Here is a 23,324-nt window from a genome sequence, read left to right as displayed (position 1 = left end):
CTGACCTAATCCACGACAGTAACGTACTAGCATCGCTATGGTAGACGGTACGCTTGATCGGAAGGGTGTGGTTCTCTTTAATGGTTTTCGCTAGCCGACATCCGATAACACCTGCTTGCAGCTCCATGCGTGGAATCGATAGCGATTTAAGTGGCGCTACCTTGGCTTTCGAAGACACGAAAGTGCACCGAGGTATACCCTGCTCCATGATGCGAAAGTAAGCCACACAAGCATAGGCCAACTCACTCGCGTCGACAAAAACGTGCAGCTCGAGAGTTTGAAGGTCGTCTACGTTGTACTCTGGGAAATAGCACCTTGGCACGCGAACATTCTGCAGATTGGGAAGTTGTCCGATCCAACGTATCCAGCGAGTAAAGATTTCTTGAGGAATCGCTTCATCCCAACTCACTCCGCTACGCCACAGGTCTTGGATTACAATTTTTCCATGGATGAGAAAGTTGGAGATCAATCCATGGGGATCGAATAAGCTCATCAGCAGTCGTAGAATGCCTCGCTTGGACACTGTTCCGTCTCCGAATACCATCCGCTGCAAGTCGTCTGACAGAACGACTGAGAATGTGAACACATCTTCTACTGGCAGCCAAGTCATTCCCAAAACCCTCTCTTGTTGATTCGTTTTGTCCTCTCCAATCACTTTCTCCAGCACGGCCGGTCCTTCCCCGACCTGTCGCAAGACTACATTCGAATTAGAGCGCCAGTTTCTCAGGTCAAACCCAGCTTTGGAGTGCACAGTTCGAACGTCGTTTGCTAAATTAATCAGCTCTTCTTCCGTATCGCGGCTGTCCAAATAATCATCCACGTAGTGGTTTTGAACTATTGCTCTTGTTGCTTCAGGGTACATCTTTTGCCATTCGGCAGCGTTAACGTTTTTAACATGCTGTGCCGAGCATGGCGAACAAGTAGAACCAAATGTCGCCACATCCATTATGTAAATCTCCAACTCTGCAGACGGATCAGATCGATACAGGAACCGTTGGGACGAACGATCAGCTGCGCGAATAAAACTGCCGGAAGTGGGGTCAACATATCCGGACCCTTCAAAAGCATCGAGTTGAAGGACACTCCATTTACTTTGGCCGCTGCATCCCAAACAATCCGGACCTTTCCGGGCTTCTTTGGGTTAATAACCACACCTAATGGCAAATACCAAGTTCGCTTGATATCAGAACCATTAATTTCCTGCTCTGTGGCCTTATGCGCGTAACCCTTTTCCTGATACTCGCTAATTTGCCTATCCGGATTGTCACGTAGCTCAGGGTGTGCCCGAAGACGTCGTTCCAGACAGTGGAACCTTCTTGCAGCCATCGCGTAACTTGGTGGGAACTCAAACTGGTCGTATCGCCAAAGCAGGCCCGTTTCGTAGTGACCATCTAGCTGCTTCCTCGTTGTTTCGCGTAGAATAGCTTTCGCCCGAGTTTCTTCGACACCTTCGGGTAACGGCCCTGTAGTTATTCCCAAGTTCTCCGCAGAAAAGAACTGCTTGACTAAATCGTGCAACTTTTCGTCGTTTGAGCACTCACATATGTGAAATGAATGAAACCTTTCCGATTCCGCCATGTGGCCGAATACGGTCCACCCTAACCTTGTCTTGGTCGCTACAGGTTCGTTGCCACTACCTTCGCGACATTTCAACGGAATGGCCAGTTGCAAATTGCTCAGACCTATTAACAACCTCGGTGTAGCATCCTTGTAGCTCTTGATTGGCAGTTTTCTCAGATGAGGAAACCTTTCCGCTAGCAGTTTGTAGTCCAACGATTGATGAGGCAAATCAAGACGACCGACGGTGCGCACGTTCAGCAAATGAAAGCGTTGTCCCCCTCTGCACCAGCTATCTCCATATTAACTCTTCTGGAACGCTTCTCTTCTCTAGTGACGTTCGAAGTCCACTTCATACACAGTTCTCTTTTCTCTCCGTTGATGCCCAGCTGGTCAACAATCTCCTCGTCTATCAGCGTCAAATCCGAGCCTTCATCTAGAAAAGCGAACGTTTGGAATTGCTTGACCTTGCCATAGAGTATAACGGGTATGATCCGAAATATGGTGGGATGCTTCGGCTGACGATGAACGGACACAACAGCGACTTCAGTTGACTCAGGAGATCCGGGATGGAGAAGCGAATGGTGGTAGGCGCGAAAACCGCTGACATCGCAGGACTTCGACGTTCGACAAGGCCATCTACCATGTGGCACTAGGCACTTATGGCATAATTGGTGGTCTTTGATCGCCTTCCAACGATCGTTCAGGGACAGAGACTTGAATATAAAGCATTCTTTTACCCTGTGCCCAACCTTCTCGCAAATGAAGCAAGGCTTCGCGGTACCAGTAATTTTGCTAGAGCTATTTTCGGCTCTTTGTCCCTTTACTTGCTTACGGTCGTCTTCGGCGCTGTGCATGTTGACATACGACTTCTCTTTCGATTTCTGCTTTTCAATCCTAGTTGCTCTCGGCACTTCTACGTCACTGTAACGCGTAACGTCGCTTGCCGCTGAAATGATCGCCGACATATAGTTGCTGAACGTTTCCAAATCTGCTACTACCATTCGCTGCTTGTAAAGCGCCCAGTCCAATCGAATATTTGCAGGGAGCTTATCGACCAAATCGTGCAGTAAAGACCCAAGCAGCACACATGTTCCACATAGATCATAGCAACTTATATATGACCAGATTCAGTCACAATTAAGTTGCTGCGACCAAATTCACTTGACTTGTGCTGCTCGGGAAGGATTCGTCAGGTGCGTTTGCTGATTAGCTGCCTTCAAATGCCCTACCAGGTTTTGCACGACAACGCCAAAATTTATGAGCGTTTCAAGCCGATCCGCCTTTGGTGCAGGCGTACTCTTAACTTTACTCAGCAGCGACTGGATCAAGCGTTCCGGGTTGCCAAACAGCGTCTCCAATGTAGCCATGACTTGTGGAACTGCTTCCATCCACTTTCGAACATTGTCCACACTGTTTTCGCCAGTTTTACTGCTCCGCACACTACCACCTTCATCATCTAACGCCTCCGACATCAGCAACGCGAATTTGTCCTCGATGAACTGCTGCGCTAGTTCTTCCCTTTCCTTCTGAATACGATCTTCTCGGCGGCGCTCCAGCTCCTGCCGTTCAAGCATATGCTTCTCTTTTGCTTTTTGAAGTTCTTCTAACCGTTGCATCTCCAGCCGCCTTTTACCGACCGATTGCTGCTGGTTGACAATATCGATTTCGCCTTCGTACTTATTATCGAAACGCACGCTGGACAATTCCAATTGCCATCCGTGACCACATCACTATTACCTGCACAAGCACCGTGGTACCAACGAAGGCATCGGTGGCATTCCATCGATGTACCATCGTTGTAAGTGGCCTCACTGCAGCCAACGCATCTCTGCTGGTTGAAAGTTGGATCCCCGGATGCTGTTGCCATTGTATACTATGCGTCTCGATCGACTTCGTACGAAACTCTTAAAAGATTTGTGGCCGATGGGGTAGTAAAACTCGTCAACGTCTCTTCAGCGAACAAATGTATTACGCAATGTTGTTGCTTTTAAGCTACGAATAAACTCTGGTTAAGTTACATACAGTTCATTGAGTGTTCTTATTCATTTACTCACAGTTTCGGTGACATACATTATGAACTCCCCTTTCCTGACCTCAAGAGTGTGCAATTAAATCTACTTGACGAGCCTAGTATATAGAATTCTTTGCTATCAAATCTATAAAATTCACTTGACCTTGTTTACCTTTTAGGCTATAGATGAGCTAATTACCACCAATCCGTACTAATAACTTTATCCGTACTACTAGCTATAAGAATCAATGATATTTTATAAGTTTAGGCACTATCAAATTCATTGAGTTGATACTCACAATTACTTATTAATTTATATCCAACTGGAGTTCTGGAAACTTTCTTAATTATAATCTGGAAACGTATACCTAGTAGCGATAACAATTTTTCAATGTTGCTAATCATCTCATCTGACACATTGTAGCTACATATACATCGACCTACGACCGTGCGATCGAAGGGTGATCCTGATCGCCACCATCTATTGCACACATAGCCATGTGACCGTCTGTGTTGCCAGTGCTTACAATAGTGCTTTTAGGGTCTTAATTGCATCCAATGATACTATGATGTCGAAGATGATAAACGAGAATTTTAATAATGAATTCTAATCAGAACTATTACTTACTGCCTATAACATTCTATATTGCGAGATCTACTTATTTGATATCGTAACAAATCATTTACTGAATGACCGAGCGTTATGTAATCGGTAGGACAACAGAATCCAATTCAAGCTAACAACATCCTTCCAAGACGAATCTCGTGTGCAGTGCATTATTAACTCACCCACAACACCCCCCACAAGGCCACCGAACCGACGCAACGATAACATAAAAGATTATGCAATAACTACTTCCCTCGCTGGGGAGAGAAAAGCTCGGAGAAAATGCAGAACGTGTAAAACCCGAAGACGACCTCCCCATCACCCGGAAAGGGCTGTCGTTCGAGTGCTTTCATTGATAAAATGTCATTGTTTTTGTTTGGATTCTTCGTGGAGCAATGCTGCCAGCCCCCCTTCTTTGTTTTGCTGGGAACGTAGAAAAGCTCCGAATGAATATCGTCGTCGTTAAATATTCGTGCGCATGAAAGCTCGAAGCAATGGACGAATTCCATGGCTATCCAACCAGCAGTTTGCACCCACCCTTGTGTAGGTAAGAAATCCTTCAATACAATGGAATTTGACAGGGGTCTGAGGTCGAAACATGCGTATCAACTATGATACAAATTCAATATTTCATGAAATTGAATGCATAGTACGAGTTCCCATTCTGTTAAGGGTGCCGTTAATTCTGGTGAAGATTTGGCATGGAATTCGTAATTGAACGAATTCTCTCTCGTGAGATCACGAAGTTTAATAGCAGACCAGTGCTGTTAATAAATCAATTTACTAAGTTTGAATGATTTTGCAGTGTGATTATTACCGAATTTAAATGTTGGTTTACAGCGAAATTGAATCTAATAAATCGTAGCTTGTTTTTTTTTATCTTTGCCATTTTCTTTTACAAAATATAACAATATAATCTGTCATTAAATATTAAAAACTAAACAATTTATAATTCAAATTCGTAATCCATATCTGAAAGACCAGTTACTCAGAGAAAATCCAAATGTAAAGTCAAGCAACTTCTTACGCATTCCGTCAAATTGGTACGAGTCCGAAAATAGTCGACATCACTGCCAGCGATAACGAGTCAGCAGTGCGACAATGTCCCAAGAAAGACGATATAAAATACGACAGGATGGCACATTCCGCCGCTCAGTATGCTTCTCGCGATGGTCCGAACTCGGTCGGTCTTTCCAAAGATGAGTCGTCCCGGTAGTGGTTCCTGGCGGTGCTAAGATTTCGTGCGTTTTTGGTTCTCCTCCCGGTAATTTAACGTGCTCTACTAGCTCCTCAACAATTTCCACTTCCGGAAGAAGGGCCCTTTCCAACAAAGTGCGGATCGATTTGACAGCTTCAGGCGGATGATTTTGTTTGATTTTATCCTTCCGTTGTTGGGCTTGGAATTGGAACTGAAGTGGTTGCCTTGCGATGATTGAAGATTGTTGTCGTAATCGTATTAGGATCGGCCGTCACGCTCGAATATGGGATGCAAAGTAATTTGTATTCATTGATGCAGCGGCGTCGGCGGTGTCGTTTTTGGAGAGTGGCTACCGGATGAACGGCGTCAAGAAGAAGTTGGTGAATGTTTTTGTTTTCATTCAGTATAGCCAGTAGCATTGAAGTCGATAATTGTGTTGGTTGGTAGGGATTGCCGTTGTTGTTCCACGAACGAAATCGAGATGTATAAGACGACGATGCTGATGATGATGAGAGAAGAGGGAATGTACGATTCAAGTGTGGCTGATAGTGATATGAATAACAACCTTGAGGTGAAAAATATACGAGATCTACATTAGGGATATCTTCCATGAGATGCTGGTAGATAAATATACGATGGAAGCGCATGGTAGTTGACATTATTTTATTTTATCGTGTCGCGGTTTGATCTAAATAGTTTCAGCTAACATAACTTTATGTTTAGTTTAGGTCAATGAAAGTTAAAATATTTGCCTGTTTTACAACTTTATGGAAAAATCATCGTACTGAATCGATAAGCCGGCCGATGGTCCCAAACCGAACTCACGGTATGGTATGTCTCACATATGGTGCTGTCCGCGAATAAGTCTGAAGAACAGTCCAAAATGCACCCCTCAAAATTTTTCGATGTTTCCTCCAATTTCAACATGAATACTGAACCATTTCAACGTGTAGATGCAAAATATACAAAATTAGCTGCATTTCACAATAATCTCTTTTTCAAAAGCTTTTTATGAATTTCTAACGCATTTAGAATATGTTTCAAATATGGGCCCGTGGGAAAATGCCTGATAGTGGCCCAGAATGACATCATTGTACGTAAACTAATGGTGAATCCATGGTGGTTTGTTTTGTCTTAATGGATTGAACGACAATCTTACGGGTGAAGTGAAAGAATTAATAAGAACAACAGTTGTGCGTGGCTTCCGTTTTAAATTGGATGCCCTTGAAAATGAGAGTGCATTCAATTCTGGATTCTTGGAGGCCGAAAGGTTGTGTTAAGACCAGTGTTGTAAAATGTCATTTGCATTCGTTTGTATAATTTTTCCAGAACTTGTTCAGAAGTTAGCTATCGGTTCCTGAGGTATGTCGAACTTATAGCCCTTAAATGTGCCTACAACATTGTCTAATAAGACATTGCTGTAAATATGTAATCTGGGGCGTGGGAGGCAAAATGTCATTCAAATGACATTATGTCAAATGACACGTGACATTTTGGAAAGTTTTCACTCTCCAGCCTCAGATGTTATATTTAGAGCAATGTACCTTTGGACAAAAATATAGCCCTACTCAAGCATTATGAGTACATCCAAAAATATTAAGTAAATTTGGCTTCTGAAAAAAGTTATGGACAAATTAGTCAAATGACATGCAGATGACATTTTACAAGCCTGGTTAAGACTACAATACCATTTATGTTGGTACTGCAGGAGATAGCAGCAAAACGATGTTTAACGTGAATGGTGAAAATTAACGGTGAGTTATCCTTGGCCTGGGATAAATTGCATACTACTTAGGTTAGATCATATGTGGTATATTGTTATAAAAAGTACATGGTGCATTATCGACAATATTTTCTTTACGCTGTACCTGTTCAACGCAAGCGCATGATTGATAGGCACCTACTTTGATAGAGAAAGTAGCTTCAAATTCATGTATCCAGGTTATATGCCAGAAAAAATCTAAAAATAAAATAAACTAGACTAGAAAGTAGTCTATATTGGTATAACAGTAGGAATCATTTTGGTAGAACATGAAACAGAGAAATAAATAAGATAGAAATTCAAAGTTGGGAAGGGACTAGCTTGGCTTTGAACTTACGACCTTTTTTCTTATAAGGTTTTCTTATAAGCAGTACCTCAAGAGATGGAACGATCAAGGGTTGAAAATCTCTTTAATAAAGATATTAAAAAAAGCAGTAGCCACTAGACCGCCATGCTCGTCTCAGCAAGGCACGACACGAATTTTCTGTCTTTTCTAATTAATTTAAATTATTTATTCTATAAATGAAATATCTCATAGCATCTCCATAGTTTTTTTTCTTAATTCGTTCAAAAGTTCATCACTAGATTTCCATAGTTGTAAATCGAAGGTTTTCTATGTCAAGGAGTCTCAAAATTTGAAATTCTACGCCTTACTTTTCGATTTTTGATTTTTGATTTGAATTTTTTTAGTATAAAAACAACATGAGTCCATTCAGTTTTTTTTTGTCTATCATGTCAATTCGAGATTTCATTTCCAAGCTTTTAATATCTAGCTATGCCTATCTTGTGTATTCAACAAGACAAAAATACACATTAGTAAGGTCAAGACCTCAGATAGCCTTGTTTCGGACCGGTCAAGGGGATCCTTGGGGTTGGAAGTTTTATCGATTGTTCTGAGCATAAAGAGAGTATTATTGTACTTGTGCCAAACAAATTATGCATTTGGCTGGCATTCTAATCTCTCAATTAATAACTATGGAATTGCATTGGCTACATTAGATTAGGAGTTTTTTTTTTGTCTTTATTAACGAGACTTTCAGCCCGAGGCTGGCTCGTTAGATTAGGAGTTGAATATAAACTAATTGTCAAAAGCAATAAATTTGAACAAACCCTAGAAGAAGTTGGAAGTCAACAATAGTACATTAGAGACATGTCTATGCATTTGCAATTTCATTTTTTGTTCATTCATAACACTTAACATAACTTTTTCCTAAAAATAGAAAAAAAAAAGACAAGACCTTGAGCAAGGAAAAACCGAATTTGACCAAATTATTTGATTTGTCAGTACATATTCAATGTAAACATTTGGTGGGGTTTATACACATTTCTTTTTCGTTTTCTTTTATTTTAATTTTTTCAACCTTCCCTTTTTTTTTCATTTTGTCCTTTGTTCTTCTTTTCTCTTCCAGCTTCCTCTATCCTTCTTCTAATTCATTCTTTGTTCTTCCATCTCCTTCATCTTTTTTTCTTCTAATTTCCTCCTCCTACTTTCATTATATTTTCCTAATCTTTATTCCGCCTTCCTTCATATTTCAATCTTCTTCCCTCTTTTTGTTACCTTCTTTATTTTCTCTTTCTTCCCTTCAACTTTCTTCAATCTCTATTCTTTCTTTTTTGTTTCTCTCTTTTTCTTACATATTTTCGCTCTTTCTTCTGTATTTTCATTTTTTTACCATTCAAGTATAAGAAATATTCGTAAAGGCTATAAAATCACTGAACAATTATTTAACCTCTTTTAGTGGAACGTCTGCAACTGTCTGACACGAGTTTAGTACTTTCCATTTAATGAGACACTGAAGACGGTCTCACAGTGGAGATCGAAATACGTATTGGAATTAAATGGAAAGTACTACTCGTCTTAGACAGTATAAAATCACTCCCAAACTGAATTTTTGAGAGAAGTCTCAGAGACCTATGATGTTATTTAACAATCGTCTCAGCTCTACGATTCGATGTGTAGACCTATGTGTGTGTGTATGTGTACACAAATGTAGACACACTTTTAAATGCTTAGCATTATCCAATATGTTCGCATTCGATTCGGAATGTTAGTTCCTATAGAAAATTGACCCGATGGGCTATTGCCACTACAAGGGTCCTTCCTTGGGAAAACAAGTCCATAATCGGGAAAAAAAATCAGTTTGCAACTACTGCAATGTAGATCACAAATAGATGAGAATGGTTGAAAATAATAAAATCATTCCCCTCAAAGGGCTATTTCGATTTCTCTCATGTGTTTTTCTCATTACATTTTACAATAGTTGAGAAAAGCGAGGTGGATTCTGATTTTTGTCTTTCTCGTAAGGCTATATGTTCGATCCAAATATAAACTTTTAATAGGAGGTACGAAGATCGTTAATTTTTTTGGCACTTACCTTTAACCAATTTACTCGCAAAAGGGGAGGAATCCTGTCCTATATTTTCAATAGGACTGGCTACATCAAACTATGGGATCAAAAATAATGGCCCAAATACGATTTTTTTATGAAAAAACACGTTAGAAAGTCGAGTCAAGTACGAGACACTGAAGACGACCACACAGTTGTGGTCGAAATACTTATCTGCAAAGATAACGAAAATTAACTGGGGGAATTAAATGGAGAGTACTTAATTCGTCTTAGACGGTTGACGTTAGGGAAATTTTACTCAAGCTTTAAGTAGATCTAATGCACGAAAAAAGCACAAACACCGCTAGGTGGATTAATCAAAGTTTTTCTTTTCACTTTCGTTTTCCAGTTTGTTTTCTTCTCATGTTTGCCTCTTTTGTTTGTTCTTTATTTATTATCTTCTTTTTTCTCCTTTTTTTCAGTATTTCAAAAAGACGTTACAGCTTTTACTCCTTTTTCCTCACCCTTCATTTCTTACTCTCTACTTCCGACTGCTAACTTCTTACTTGTCACTTACTTCTGACACTTCACACAATATAAGAGGAAAATGTTCAACTATTCGACCAAATGGCGTTCGACCGAATGAAGCCAACACCGAAATAATTTGACCACAATCGCGAATAAATCAACAAAAGAATTAGAAGGAATGTTTCCAGCCCCAAACGGGTTTTTGCTGTATAAAAATTGATCAGTTTTCTTTAAAAAAAACCTGATTAATCCACGTAGCGGTGTTTATGCCTTTCTCGTGCAAAAACTGCACAAAAATATATAAATGAGTATTTTTAGCGTGTTTTGGGCATAAAAAAATAGTTTTTTGGCCATAACTTCTGATCCCATAGTCCGATCTGGCCAATTTTCAATAGGAAACAATGGGACAAGGGACAATGCTAAGTTGCAAAAAGTGTGTCTACAAAATTACAGACAGACACTCCATGGGGTGACGCCTATAGGGTCGTAATGGCCAAGACACGTGGGGCGATGGCCCCTACAGAGCGGTCTCCAGAGATGCTGGAGAGGATCATCGCGGGGCTCTTCCCACGTCACGACCCAAGTCCCTGGCCTCACTTTGTGGAGCTGCCAGGGGCCAGGGTGGCCGACGAGGGAAGAGTAACTGTGGCGGAACTTGCGGGGATTGCACAGTCCCTTAGTGTAGGTAAGGCGCCAGGACCGGATGGTATTCCGAACCTGGCCATCAAAGCGGCCATTGCTGAGGCTCCCGAGATGTTCAGATCTGTCATGCAGAGATGCCTGGACGAGGGAGTCTTCCCTGAAGCACGGAAACGGCAGAGTTTGGTCTTATTGCCAAAGGCGGGTAAACCACCGGGGGATCCGTCGGCATATAGACCAATATGCCTGCTTGATACGGCGCGGAAGGTGCTCGATAAGATCATCCTCAACAGGTTGTTGATACGCACGGAGGGTGCGGATGGTCTATCGAGTAACCAGTTTGGCTTCCGAAAGGGTAAATCGACCGTAGACGCTATCTTGTCGGTTACCAAATTCGCGGAGATAGCTATCCAGCGTAAGAAAAGGGGAGTTCGCTATTGTGCAGTAGTGACTCTCGACGTGAGGAATGCTTTAAATAGTGCGAGTTGGGCAGCTATTGCAGATGCGCTCCTGCGTCTTGGAATTCCCGAGTACCTGTACAAGATTCTCGGAAGCTACTTCCAGAATCGAGTACTGGTATACGACACGGAGGCGGGTCGGAAGTGCGTTGACATAACCTGAAAGGGTCCGCAAGGTTCCATACTGGGTCCGGTGTTATGGAACGTCATGTACGACGGTGTCTTGAGATTGAAGTTCCCGGTGGGCGTGGTAATCGTCGGCTTCGCTGACGATATTACGCTGGAGGTGTAAGGCGAATCGATCGAAGAGGTGGAGTTGACTGCAGCCCACTCGATCGCAATTGTGGAGGAGTGGATGAGTTCCATGAAGTTAGAACTGGCTCACCACAAAACTGAGGTAGTTGTTGTTAACAAATGAAAGTCGGAGCAACAAGCGGTGATAAGGGCAGGCAACTGCGCGGTCACCTTTGAACGCTCCATCAAGCTCTTTGGGGGTAATGATCGACGATAAGCTCACCTTTGGTAGCCACGTCAATTACGCCTGCAAGCGTGCCTCCACAGCTATAGTGGTATTGTCCCGGATGATGTCCAATAGCTCTGCGGTTTATGCCAGCAAGCGCAAGTTTCTGGCCAGCGCACATAGGAGTAAATGAGGTAAATTTCTGGCCATAATAATTTAGTGCTTTCATTGATGTTATTTACACTTATATGATGTTTAACTAATGTTACAAAATGATTCTGATAATTTTTGACGTTGACATTTGATTTTTAGCTTGATTAAGGGTATATGGTATGTATTTTAAATTGGCGATCTGACTAAAGGAACACCAAACATCAACAGTTTTAAGTATAACTGGTTGGATAACATATTTTATCATTAGTATATCATTATCCGTCATAATACATAATGAAATTAAGGATTTCTTGGCGATTGTGCTACAAACAAATAACACTGAAAATCTAACTTTTTATTCAATCTACTATAACTCTGGAGTTCGGACAAGTTCGGATGAGCTCTTGGCAGCAATAGAAGCTATCTTTTATTCTGTTATGGTTTCATAATTTGAATCTATTTTATTCACAACTAAAACTTAATTTTAAAATTTGAGAAAAATATTAGCGTGTCTGAACAATTGTTTAAAATATGCTTAGAGTGCATATATAACTCAAATAAAACTTGAAAGTCCATGTTGAAAAACTCATCAAAATAGTAAACGCAGTAAGTAACGCAGCAAAGAACTCATTTTATGAGCATGTGAGAATGGAGAAAAACGCTATAAATTATATTTTAAAAACAACAGACTTTCATTGACTATCTATCAATGTAGACATTCTTGTTTTGCCCTGAAAATCCCGGATGGTTATTCTACAAGCTATATATTATGAAATTGAACTATATTTGTTTGGGTTTATTCAATTTCATAAATTTGGTTTATGGCCAGGTATTGACTATAATTACTCTGTTTATACTGAGGTATGGGGCACGGCCCTGCGTATTAACTGCTACAGAACGAAGTTAGAAAGTACGTATAGGCTCATGTGCCTAAAAGTTGCGAGCGCGTACCGTACCGTGTATGATGCCTATTGACATCGTTATCGGTGAAGACATAGAGTGCTTCGAAATGCGCGGCACGAGAGGCATCCGTATGACTGTCAGGTTGGCCTCAATGGTCAAATGGCAGCGTGCGTGAGACAGTTCCACTAAGGGTAGATGGACACATAGGTTGATACCGGAGATAGGCGCATTGGGGAAATCACTTTCCACCTGACCCAGGTCCTTACAGGCCATGGTTGCTTCAGACAGTATCTACACCGGTTCGGACACTCGGCCTCGCCCGAGTGGCAAGTGTGGTGGTCGTGAACATGTGAAAATGGATCGTCTGCGTGAAGCAAACTCAGCGAAGAAAGATCTAGTCAGTTTCATGGCCGATGTAAGTGCTGCAGAAAAGAAGCCTGGGCAAATCACTTTCAAGCTAGTTCCAGGGTGCAGTGACCACCTTGTATTCACGACAAGACCGTGATTGCTGTTCTATAGAAAATTACCCATCAAGTAGAAATAAAGGTCGCCAAAAAAGGACAAGCAACTGGTGAAACCCATGCTACAAGTAACGAGGGAGTACTTTTCAACATGAAGAATGTGCTCTATGTCCCAGAGTTGCGTGAAAATCCCATGTCATTGAAGAAGATGGCCAGTGACGGAATTAAAGTACTTTTTTCGGGGATGTAGCTCTATTGAAAAAGAATGGTAAAATGTTGGTCAAAGGGCTTTAGGGTAATTTGGCCGAATGCCGTTTGGCCGAATGTCGTTTGGCCGAATGCCATTTGGCCGAAAGAATTCTTGCTGATATTTTGCATGGACGCGCTCCGCATCGCTCGTGGCGTCAGCATGTCGTCGCCCTTAGTGTCTATTCTCATTGATCAAAGAGAGCAAAGCTCTACGAGAGTTTCTCTTTGCTTTCATTCTTTTTCGATTATTACAGATCTATATACTATTTTTTTCTTCAGATTTCTTGGCAGTTATCTAAAGATTATAGCTTGGTCTAGCGTACCAAAGTGAAAATGTAACAAAATATGCAAAGCTAGCTTATCTATAAGCGAAGTAGAGCGCGAACAGGAAGAGCCTTTCTTATGCACATGCGACCTAATCTAGAAGTGACGGGTGCACGCTAGCTTTCATCGGTGCTTGAGTAGAATTGTGTTGCCCTCTATTTCTTTCCCGCGGAGATTTTGCTCACTTTCCGTTGAAAGCAGGACTATTCAAAACATGAGTAGTCCTGCTTGAGACGGGAGATGGGTGGTGTTTCCGTGGGGAAGGGTGGGGACAGCGGTATGGTTTTGCTCGGTTACTGAGTGTTGATTGGAGTGTGTGTTGGGCAAGGATGTTATCGATCATTTGGTGGCCTGCGTTCGGTCATTTGGTAGTTTGTCAGTAGCTCATTCCAGAGGCAAAATTTCAGGATGTGTTGTATGGTGGACTTTTAGTGCGAGACTTTTTCTGCAACTCTCCTTAGCAGGTCGATGTTCGGGTTCCACTGCTGAAGGAGTTACGGTGCTGGTTGCTATAATTATACTAAATGATAACAAAATATGCAATCATTTAGTCTAAGTTACTGCTGCTAGCGCTATGGCTCCGTTATTGGTGAAGTTCGGACATCGAACTGTTGGGCGGAGTTGTAGATAAACCTTTGCACTGGAAACCCACCATGCAACACATTTTGAAGTTTGGCCTCTGGAATGAGTTATTGAAGAACTGCTAAATGATCGAGGGCAGATTGCTGGATGGTCGATAACATCCTTGGTGTTGGGTTTGGACGTAGCAGGTCGATTCGATAGAGCAGTGGTGTGGCACTCGTGAAGGACGTGTATTTTCGCGAACAAGAACCACCATCCAATGATGTTTTACTGAGTACACAGAGAGAAAATATATACAATACTGTCTACCAGAATCACTTTTCTTTTAAATTTGCATGGATATGCGCGTTTTTTATGTGTGGTGTGTGTGCACGTATGTGTATGTATGTGTGCTTTTGTCCGTGTGTGCGAGAATGTATGCAAAGTATAAAACTAAGTTACTTTGTTTTTTAAGAATCATATATGTAGTGTATACACTTTTCAGTTTATTTTGATTTTTTCCCTTCTGAGCTGGTCAATTAAACGTAATAGCAAAATAATAAATACGGACGCGCAATGGCTTTGTTATTTGATAAGCGACTTTGATTGACACTGAAGAGTAAAAATCGCATTTCAAATTATCTATCCAGCAAGAAAATACGTAAGAGTTACAAACGTTTGATTTACAAAATTATTTTGAGTTCCGGTACATATATAACAATACAATTACTTGTCATTAAGCGCAATAGAAAATGATTGAAACTAAAACATATACCAACATAGAATATCTTTCTCTAAAGTTTCGTGAAACTAAAGTGAGTGCTTCGGTAATCGATCATGAAAATACACCAGTAAATTCCATTCAATTTTGAAACAAGGCATATGAAATTTCATACGTAGCTAGCAAGGTCTACTGATTAATTAATATTGAGCGTCTTATGCAAAATGTTACAGAGTTGAGACTTCACTATTCCATCCTAATATTCGGGATAAACAGTTTTGAGTTAATCCAACATAAGCTCGCTATCTAGGTAAAACAGTCATAATTGATCAACGTATGATTAAATCTAAATACACAATTATACAATAATTTTTATTGTATTCTTTCGGCAGCCGGCTGCCGGAAACTTAATGTAAATCAAGTGTTACATATATCGCATCACTTACCAAGGTGAATTCAGATTTATGTAACAATACATCCCTCCCTACTCACTAACAAAATTCCTTCCCGTGAAAACCGTGGAGATGCAGAGGTATACTCGGTCTCTAGTAACAACGGATGTCACACTCACATTCCTTCCTCTCCCAGATGACCGTAAGGACGTGGCCGGCGCCGTTATTGATTCTTATAAGTTTTGAACTCTCGAAACGTGCACATTGAGGATGACAAGCTAGTCCCGGCTTCATCTGTTGGTTCTCTGTGCAATTTTGCTTGTTCTGATCAATCACGGAGTAGCAACTACGAATTGTACGGTCATCATGCTCATGCTCATGCTCATGCCATTTGGCCGAAAGAATCATTTGGCCGAACGCCATTTGGCCGAATGCCGTTTGGCCGAATAGTTGAAATACGTTTCCTTACGAAGTGAGTAGTGAGAAGCAAGAAGGAAGAAGGAAGAAGGAATAAGAAAGAAAAAAGAAGGAATAAGGAAGAAGGAAGACAGGAGAAGGCAAAAGGAAGAAAGAAGGAATGAGAAAGAAAAAAAGAAGGAATAAGAAGGAAAGCAAAAGGAAAGAAGAAGGGATAAGGAAGAAGGAAGAAGGAGAAAGATGAAGGCAGAAGGAAAAAGGAAGAAGAAAGAAGGAAGAAGAAAGAAGGAAGAAGAAAGAAGAAAGAAGGAAGAAGAAAGAAGGAAGAAGAAAGAAGGAAGAAGGAAAAAGGAAGAAGGAAGAATGAAGAAGGAAGAAGGAAGAAGAAAGAAGGGAGAAGGAAGAAGCAAGAAGGGAGAAGGAAGAAGCAAGAAGGGAGAAGGAAGAAGGAGGAAGGAAGAAGGAAAAAGGAAGAAGGAAGAAGGAAGAAGAAATAAGGAAGAAGAAAGAAGGAAGAAGGAAGAAGAAAGAAGGGAGAAGGAGGAAGGAAGATGGAAGATGGAAGAAGGAGGAAGGAAGAAGGAAGAAGGAAGAAAGCAGAAGGACGAAGGAAGAAGAAAGAAGGAAGAAGGAAGAAGGAAAGAGGAAGAAGGAAGAAAGAAGAAGAAAGAAGGAAGAAGAAAGAAGGAAGAAGGAAGAAGAAAGAAGAAAGAAGGGAGAATGAAGAAGGAAGAAGGAAGAAGGAAGAAGGAAGAAGGAAGAAGGAGGAAGGAAGAAGGGAGAAGGAAGAAACAAGAAAGAAGAAAGAAGAAGGAAGAAGGAAGAAGAAAGAAGGAAGAAGGAGGAAGGAAGAAGGAAAAGAGAAGAAGGAAGAAGAAAGAAGGGAGAAGGAAGAAGGAAGAAGGAGGAAGGAAGAAGGAAGACGGAAGAAAGAAGTTGGAAGAAGAAAGAAGGAAGAAAGAAGAAGGAAGATAAAAGAAGAAAGAAGGGAGAAGGAAGAAGGAAGAAGGAAGAAGGAAGAAGGAAGACAGAAGAAGGAAGAAGGAAGAAGGAAGAAAGAAGTTGGAAGAAGAAAGAAGGAAGAAGGAAGAAGGAAGAAGAAGAAGGAAGACGGAAGAAGGAAGAAGGAAGAAGGAAAAAGGAAGAAGGAAGAAGGAAGAAGGAAGAGGGAAGAAGGAAGAAGGAAGAAAGAAAATGGAAGAATAAAGAAGGAAGAATGAAGAAGGAAGAAAGAAGAAGGAAGAAGGAAGACGGAAGAAGGAAGAAGAAAGAATAAAGAAGAAAGAAGGCAGAAGGAAGCAGGAAGCAGGAAGAAGGAAAAAGGAAGGAGGAAGGAGTAAGGAGGAAGGAAGAAGGAAGAGCGAAGAAGGAGGAATGAAGCAGGAAGAAGGAAAAAGGAAGAATGAAGAAAGAAGAAGGAAGTAGGAAGAAGAACCACTCGTAAACTCAGGTCAAATTTTTTTACTTTTCGGCCAAACGGTATTCGGCCAAATGACCCGTTCGGCCAAACGGCATTCGGCCAAATGGTCTGACACCGTCAAAGGACACCTTCGAAAAGCCTTTATGAAGTTGAATTGTCGTTACAAGAAGTTGAAGCTAATCACTGCGATGGCTCAAAAATTGGAACAAAAACGGGGGTCATGAATGCAACGGGAATGCTGAAATGTATAGATGAGAAACCTGGTAAGATCGATTTCTGCGAAGTTTGCGTACAGGCTAAACAATCCCGCGTAACGTTCACTAGCACATGGAATGAAACGAATCAATCGCTGGAGAAAATTCACTCCGATTTTTGTGGATCTATCTATCCCATGGCATGGGATGGTTCCAGATACATAATTAGTTTCATCGATGACCATACACATTTTGCAATGATATTATAAAATCTGACGTGTTCAACAAATTCGTAGCTTCGTAGTCATGGCCGTTGCGTACACTCCTTAACAGAATGGTGAAGCGAAAAGGTTCACCATAACCTTGATTGAAAAAGTTCGTTTGGTGTTTATTGAATCAAAAATTCCAACTAACGCGCCTGCGAGAATATGATGATCAGATGTTCGACAACTGTGCTACCCCCCGGTGTTACCCCTGGTGAAATGTGATTCGGTGTTAAACTGGACCTGAACAAAATTCGTGTATTTGGATGCAGAGGTTTCGTGGGTACTACAAAGCAGCAGAGGAGTAAGTTAGATTCAAAAAGCAAGGAAATGGTCATTGGTCATGGTTGGATATACTTTTAATGGCTATCGTATATGGAATCCGGTTGCGAAGACAATTACGATTGCTTGAGATATTAAATTCGATTTCGTTTCGTATACGGTAATGAAACATGAAGATAATGTTCCTTTTTTATTCGAGCAAAAGGGAGAAAGTGTACAACAAGCTATCAAATATGTAAATCCACAAGATGAGACCACCGGACCAGAAAATGCGCTCCCTTCGCCCATAGAAAGACGTGAAATTCCAAGTGAATTGTATTCAAGGCGGGAGCGTCGACTACCCGGTTGAGTTTAGGATTCCATCGATCGCAACACGATTATTGCCTCAATCTATATAATTATTTACGTTGACGATCTACTTATTGCCGGAAGGAAGTTTAAAACGATCAGGAAGCTGAAGAACGTTCTAAATGAAATGTTTTCTATGACGGATTGCGGCGAAATTAGCTTTTTTTTTTGCTAGGCATGTATGATCGACTACAACTACAGTATGATCGAGAGAACAACACTTGGAAAATGTTTTAAGAGTAGAACATTAATAAACTTCTGGGTCGCTTCAAAATTACGGATTGCAATCCGACGAAGACACCTATTGAAAAAAAAACTTGAATATTTCTCGAGATGGTGAAGCTACTAAGAAGTCATATCGTGAACTGTTGGAAACGATAATGCACATCATGCTGTGCACCAGACCTGACTTGTGTTTTCCGATCAGATTTCTGAAACGTTTTCAACAAAACTCCATAACAGTTCATTGTAAATGCCTCAAACGCGTCCTACGATATGTGAATGGATTCAATGCGAAGTATTTGAAACTTACGCGTGATGGATCTACAGAACCGCTGAAGCTGACGCTGATTGGGCATCAGATGATGAAGATAGAAAGTCAATTAGCGGATACGTTTTTAATTTTTTTTGTAAATGCCGTGTCATGGTCGAGTAAGAAACAAGTAACCGCTGCAACGTCTTCCAGTGAAGCTGAGTACGTTCCTCTAAGTGCTGCAGTTTCGGAAGCAACCATCAAACCCAGTAATTATTTATGAAGTCAACCAAGGGGCCATAGGTATGGCGAATAGTTTTGAAAACAAAAGATAAAAGCACATAGATATCAAACACAACGATCATATAGGCAACGGACGAGTAGCGTTGAATTATGTGAGATCCGAGAATCAGTTGGCAGATTTGTTCACAAAGCTTTTATAAGCAGTACGTTCCAGGAAACTGTATCGAGACATTGGATTGGCCGGTTGAGAGGTGATGTTGGCGTAGTAGGCAGTCGCCAAAAATGGCCGCTTGTTACGCCGCTGGTAACCACGACTTGTTATTTTTCCTAACAGAAAAGCAGAAGTTTTCACAAATATACCTACGTTCTTTGTTTAATCAGTTAAAACACGCTTTTACTGTTTCTGTCCCTCAAGAGTCATAGGTTGTTTTCATTCGTCAGCCGATGGGCGGTGAACTGTATGAAAAGTATTAACATGTGGTAAGTTCAAAAGTTGGGGTCTCCAGGAGCCTTGTGAGCAAAGGGGTAGGATTGCCAATCCGGAGCTGGCGAGTTCGATTCTCGGTCCGGTCTAGGATGTTTTCGGGTTGGAAACATTCTCCACCCTGGGCAAAGTGTATCAATTGTACTTGCCACACAAGATACATAATCATGCAATGGCGGGCACAGTAAATCCTGAACTAAATTCAAAACAACAAGTTGTTAGTGAATTTCTCACGCATTTAAAATATGTTTTAAAAATGAACCTGGGGCAAAACGACGTCCAATTGGTGGTCGAAATACAATGTGGATACAATTAAGTGATTTTATGTCTTAGGCCATTTTGCCACATAGATGTTTTTTGCATTATTCGTTGGGGAGAATAACCGTATGCTGTCCAGAACGTCTAGAATGTACGCCTTCCCTTCAAGGCTTAGTGACGACCTTGATTAAATGCATGTACAGACCCAAACCCTTCTAAACCGCGTAAATCTCATAATCCGCGTAGAAAGAAATTCGAAGTATCATAAGAAAACAAAACAAAAACAATTTTGGCTCAACCATCTAAGACGAATTGAGTACTCTCCATTTAATTCCACCAATTATTTTCGATATCTTTGCAGATACGTATTTCGACCACAACTGTGTGGTCGTCTTCAGTGTCTCGTACTTGACTCGACTTGATGAAGTACGAGACACTAAAGACGACCACACAGTTGTGGTCGAAATACGTATCTGCAAAGATATCGAAAATAATTTGTGGAATTAAATGGAGAGTACTTAATTCGTCTTAGACGGTTGAATACATTCCACTAAAAGAGCTTAATATATTTTTCTCAATTTTGGCTACATTAATGTTCGGAACGAGTAGCCAAAATGTAATAGGGTCAGCAATTCAAATAAAAATAAGGGAACTGTGCCCAACTCCTTGTAATATATTCATCTCATCGCGAAAGAATTAAATACAGCACCAATCTTGTAGCTGTGCTTTTTGTTAACATTTGTGCTCACCGCTGACAAAAACTCAAAAATAAGAAACAAATCCAATTTCTTTTCTTTGCTTTGTTTTTTTATGGAATAAACAGTGGAGTCCAGAAGCTGTAATTCCAAAACTTTTTTAGTAGATTGTATTCGCGTCAGTTTTTAGTTATTCAATGGATCCAGTAGTCTTGCGAGCAAAGGCGATTCTTGATCCGGTCTAGGATATTTTCGGGTTGGAAACATTCTCGACACCCTGGGCATAGTGTATCCGTTGTATTTGCCACAAAATACATATCCATGCAATGGTGAGCAAAATCTTGAAAATCTTTCAACAACTGAAGAAATGCTAATAAAATACGTTGAAAAGCAGGCCAAGTTCCAGTTGGAATGTAGAGTCATTGAAGAAGAAAAAGAAGAAAGAAGTTGTTGAAAAGCTAGGCTGTATTTCTAACATCTAACCATTAGGGCAATAGCATCTTAATAAATCATGTGGGATTGAACAAAAGTGAAATTGAAAGTCTCTCTAAATGATTTTGGCCCAATGGCTTAACAGGTGCATACATTTCGAAATACCTGTTACCATTAGATTTTCAATGAAAACTGTTACCGTCGAACCATATCTTGTTCCTGTATGCCCTACCTAGTCAATTCATGTCATGTCCCGAAAGCGCATTTCAACAACCTCAACTCAGCATTCCTACGTGTAAACCCCTTCCAATCCTGTCTCAAATCACGATCCTTCGGACGTTGATTGCTCGTAATACCAAACCATAAACCAGAAAACAAACAATCCCTTGCTCATGCTGCCTACATCATAGGAATGTTGCTGCCTGCTAATCCGGAAATTTCGAACTTCTACGATCTAATATGTGTGAACGATTCTCATTCCAATGTAACGTCAGCATCGTCGTCCTTATTTAGGAGTGAAGGGGGAATATAGGCCACATAATAAAATGTGACATAAAAAAGTGCTTGTGTTTATAATTTCATTCTTTAAAATATCAACAAATTATTTAAAAAATATTTCAAGCATTTCGACAACCTATAATTTATGTATGGCGATTACGCTATCTATTGTGATAAAAATCAAGCGGACTCACTCTTGTCCCCACGTCCCTTGCACCGATCTACGCGGTGCAAAATCGATTTTCGCTTGTTTGTGGCATTCAAAGCTCGGTTCTACGTGCACGTATGTGCCTATTCTACCCTAGAATCCAACAGGTGCTGAAGAATCGAAAAGGGGAAAAGCACGCGTACTCGTTGAAAGTATGAGCTTTTGTGGGTGGCTGAAAATATTCAAACGGAAACGTACAGCCATCGACAGTGATGATGGTGGTGTTGAATCACGGGAACGGACTAGGACATCGAAGGGTTCCTCGGAAGGAATGACTGCCGTGCTGAAGAATACACACGATAACGGCGGGGGTGGTGGGATGCCGAAGACCAATGGAGGCAGCAGCAGTGGTGGTGACGAGAAGAACGTGACAGGGAGAAATGCCGGAAAAGTGAAAAGTGTCGATGAAATTGATTTGGAGAATGATTCCTGGGCGATGGGCGAAGAAACGGATAAGGTGAAGACGAACGAGAGTGATGAAGGTGAGTTGGATATGGATGATTGATACGCGTTTTGTGAACGTGTAAAATGCCTTTCATTGAAATTTTCATGTACCTTTGTATATCCTAGAAGGCCTTATTAAATTCATGAACAGCAAGAGTGTTCAAATACATACATTGAAGCTTGATTTGTATAGAACCATTACCAGAAATGGTCACACGAGGTTTACATTACTAACCAAATTAAATTTTGCAGAGCTAAACATATGTTATCATTCTGGTTCGTATACCCCAACACCTTGAATTCATACTGAGAAAAAAGATGTGGGAGCTGAAAAGGTAGTCATGTGAGTTTGTAATTAAAATTTTCTAGGATGGAAATGCTAATTACACTTGGTCCCTTTTCCACATTAATGCCAAATCAAAGCGCAAAAGAGTTTCACTTGAGATAATTAATATTGAAGTATCTTGGATTAAGGTGAAATTGTCCTGAATCTAAATAAATTTTCAGAGGCACCAATCTGGTCGAAGACGGTGATTCTGTTGTTTTTATTCATTGATATCTGATGTCATTTAAATAAAATTAACCATAGACATTATATGTTAAAATCAACTTACAGCCATGATTCTCATTTAAGTGATTTTTTTTTAGCGGTGAGGGCGCATGTTTACAAAAAGATTCGAAGAAATTGGTATTTCATTCTTACAGATAAATTTGGTACAGTACAATAAAACCGTTCTTCTGATTTTTATTTCGCATTATCAGCCTGTTGATAACTGTGAGAGTGCTCAATGAATACTAAGCTGCGATGTGGCAATGTTCCAGCTATGTGATGCAAAGTCAGTAGAAGAAAAATCAACAAGTTTCATGTTTCATCAACGTGATTGCATTTGCAGGTCACGTTTCTTTTCCTTCTTGGAGTTAAACACAAACCAGAAAGTCAAGTCCAATTAAATACGATGGAATACTTGCTAATGCATTTTTTGCTTGACTCCCCAACAGTCTTGAAATTAAAGCAGTGGAAATGTTCCGCTGACAAGCTCACCCGCTGCTTCTTATACACAAAGGACACGTTTATTTCTGAGATTTTTTTCTCGCATTGCGAGATTTCCGAGCTAGCAGTAAATTATGCACAGTCAAGTATGCATGAAAATTTCAGGAAAATGGATTCCAGTGGAAATCTCCCCCATCAAAGCAGCAGTGTGTTCTCGCGATTCCCACGGGTTTTTTCAACGATCGTTGCCATTCCTGCGTTCCGTTCCTTGGCTGCCACATGGTCCGCCCATGATCGTATTTCGTCGCTATAGTTGACATTTTCCCAGAGGCGGGAAAATGCGAGGCAGATAGACTGTGTA

At 40.8% G+C, this 23,324-nt stretch overlaps 1 protein-coding gene across 6 annotated transcripts in view; it reads left to right on the top strand.

The window, feature by feature from the left end:
* LOC134204727 (cytochrome b5 reductase 4-like) overlaps nt 1-23,324 on the top strand; it is a 280,937-nt gene that overhangs the window by 104,325 nt on the left and 153,288 nt on the right. Inside the window, exons 1-2 of one of the 6 annotated variants that reach the window (XM_062679515.1) lie at nt 5,336-5,442; nt 21,626-22,010. The exons of 4 other annotated variants lie outside the window; for them this stretch is intronic. In XM_062679515.1, coding sequence (XP_062535499.1) covers nt 21,683-22,010 — 328 coding nt within the window. In that variant the 5' untranslated portion in view covers nt 5,336-5,442; nt 21,626-21,682. Of the gene's footprint in view, nt 1-5,335; nt 5,443-21,481; nt 22,011-23,324 lie in introns of those variants that run through there. One more of the 6 variants, XM_062679514.1, reaches the window with a different exon arrangement.

This window comes from Armigeres subalbatus, unplaced genomic scaffold (assembly GCF_024139115.2).
Source record: "Armigeres subalbatus isolate Guangzhou_Male unplaced genomic scaffold, GZ_Asu_2 Contig857, whole genome shotgun sequence".
NCBI lineage: Eukaryota > Metazoa > Arthropoda > Insecta > Diptera > Culicidae > Armigeres > Armigeres subalbatus.
This window is presented reverse-complemented; position numbering and strand designations above follow the sequence as displayed.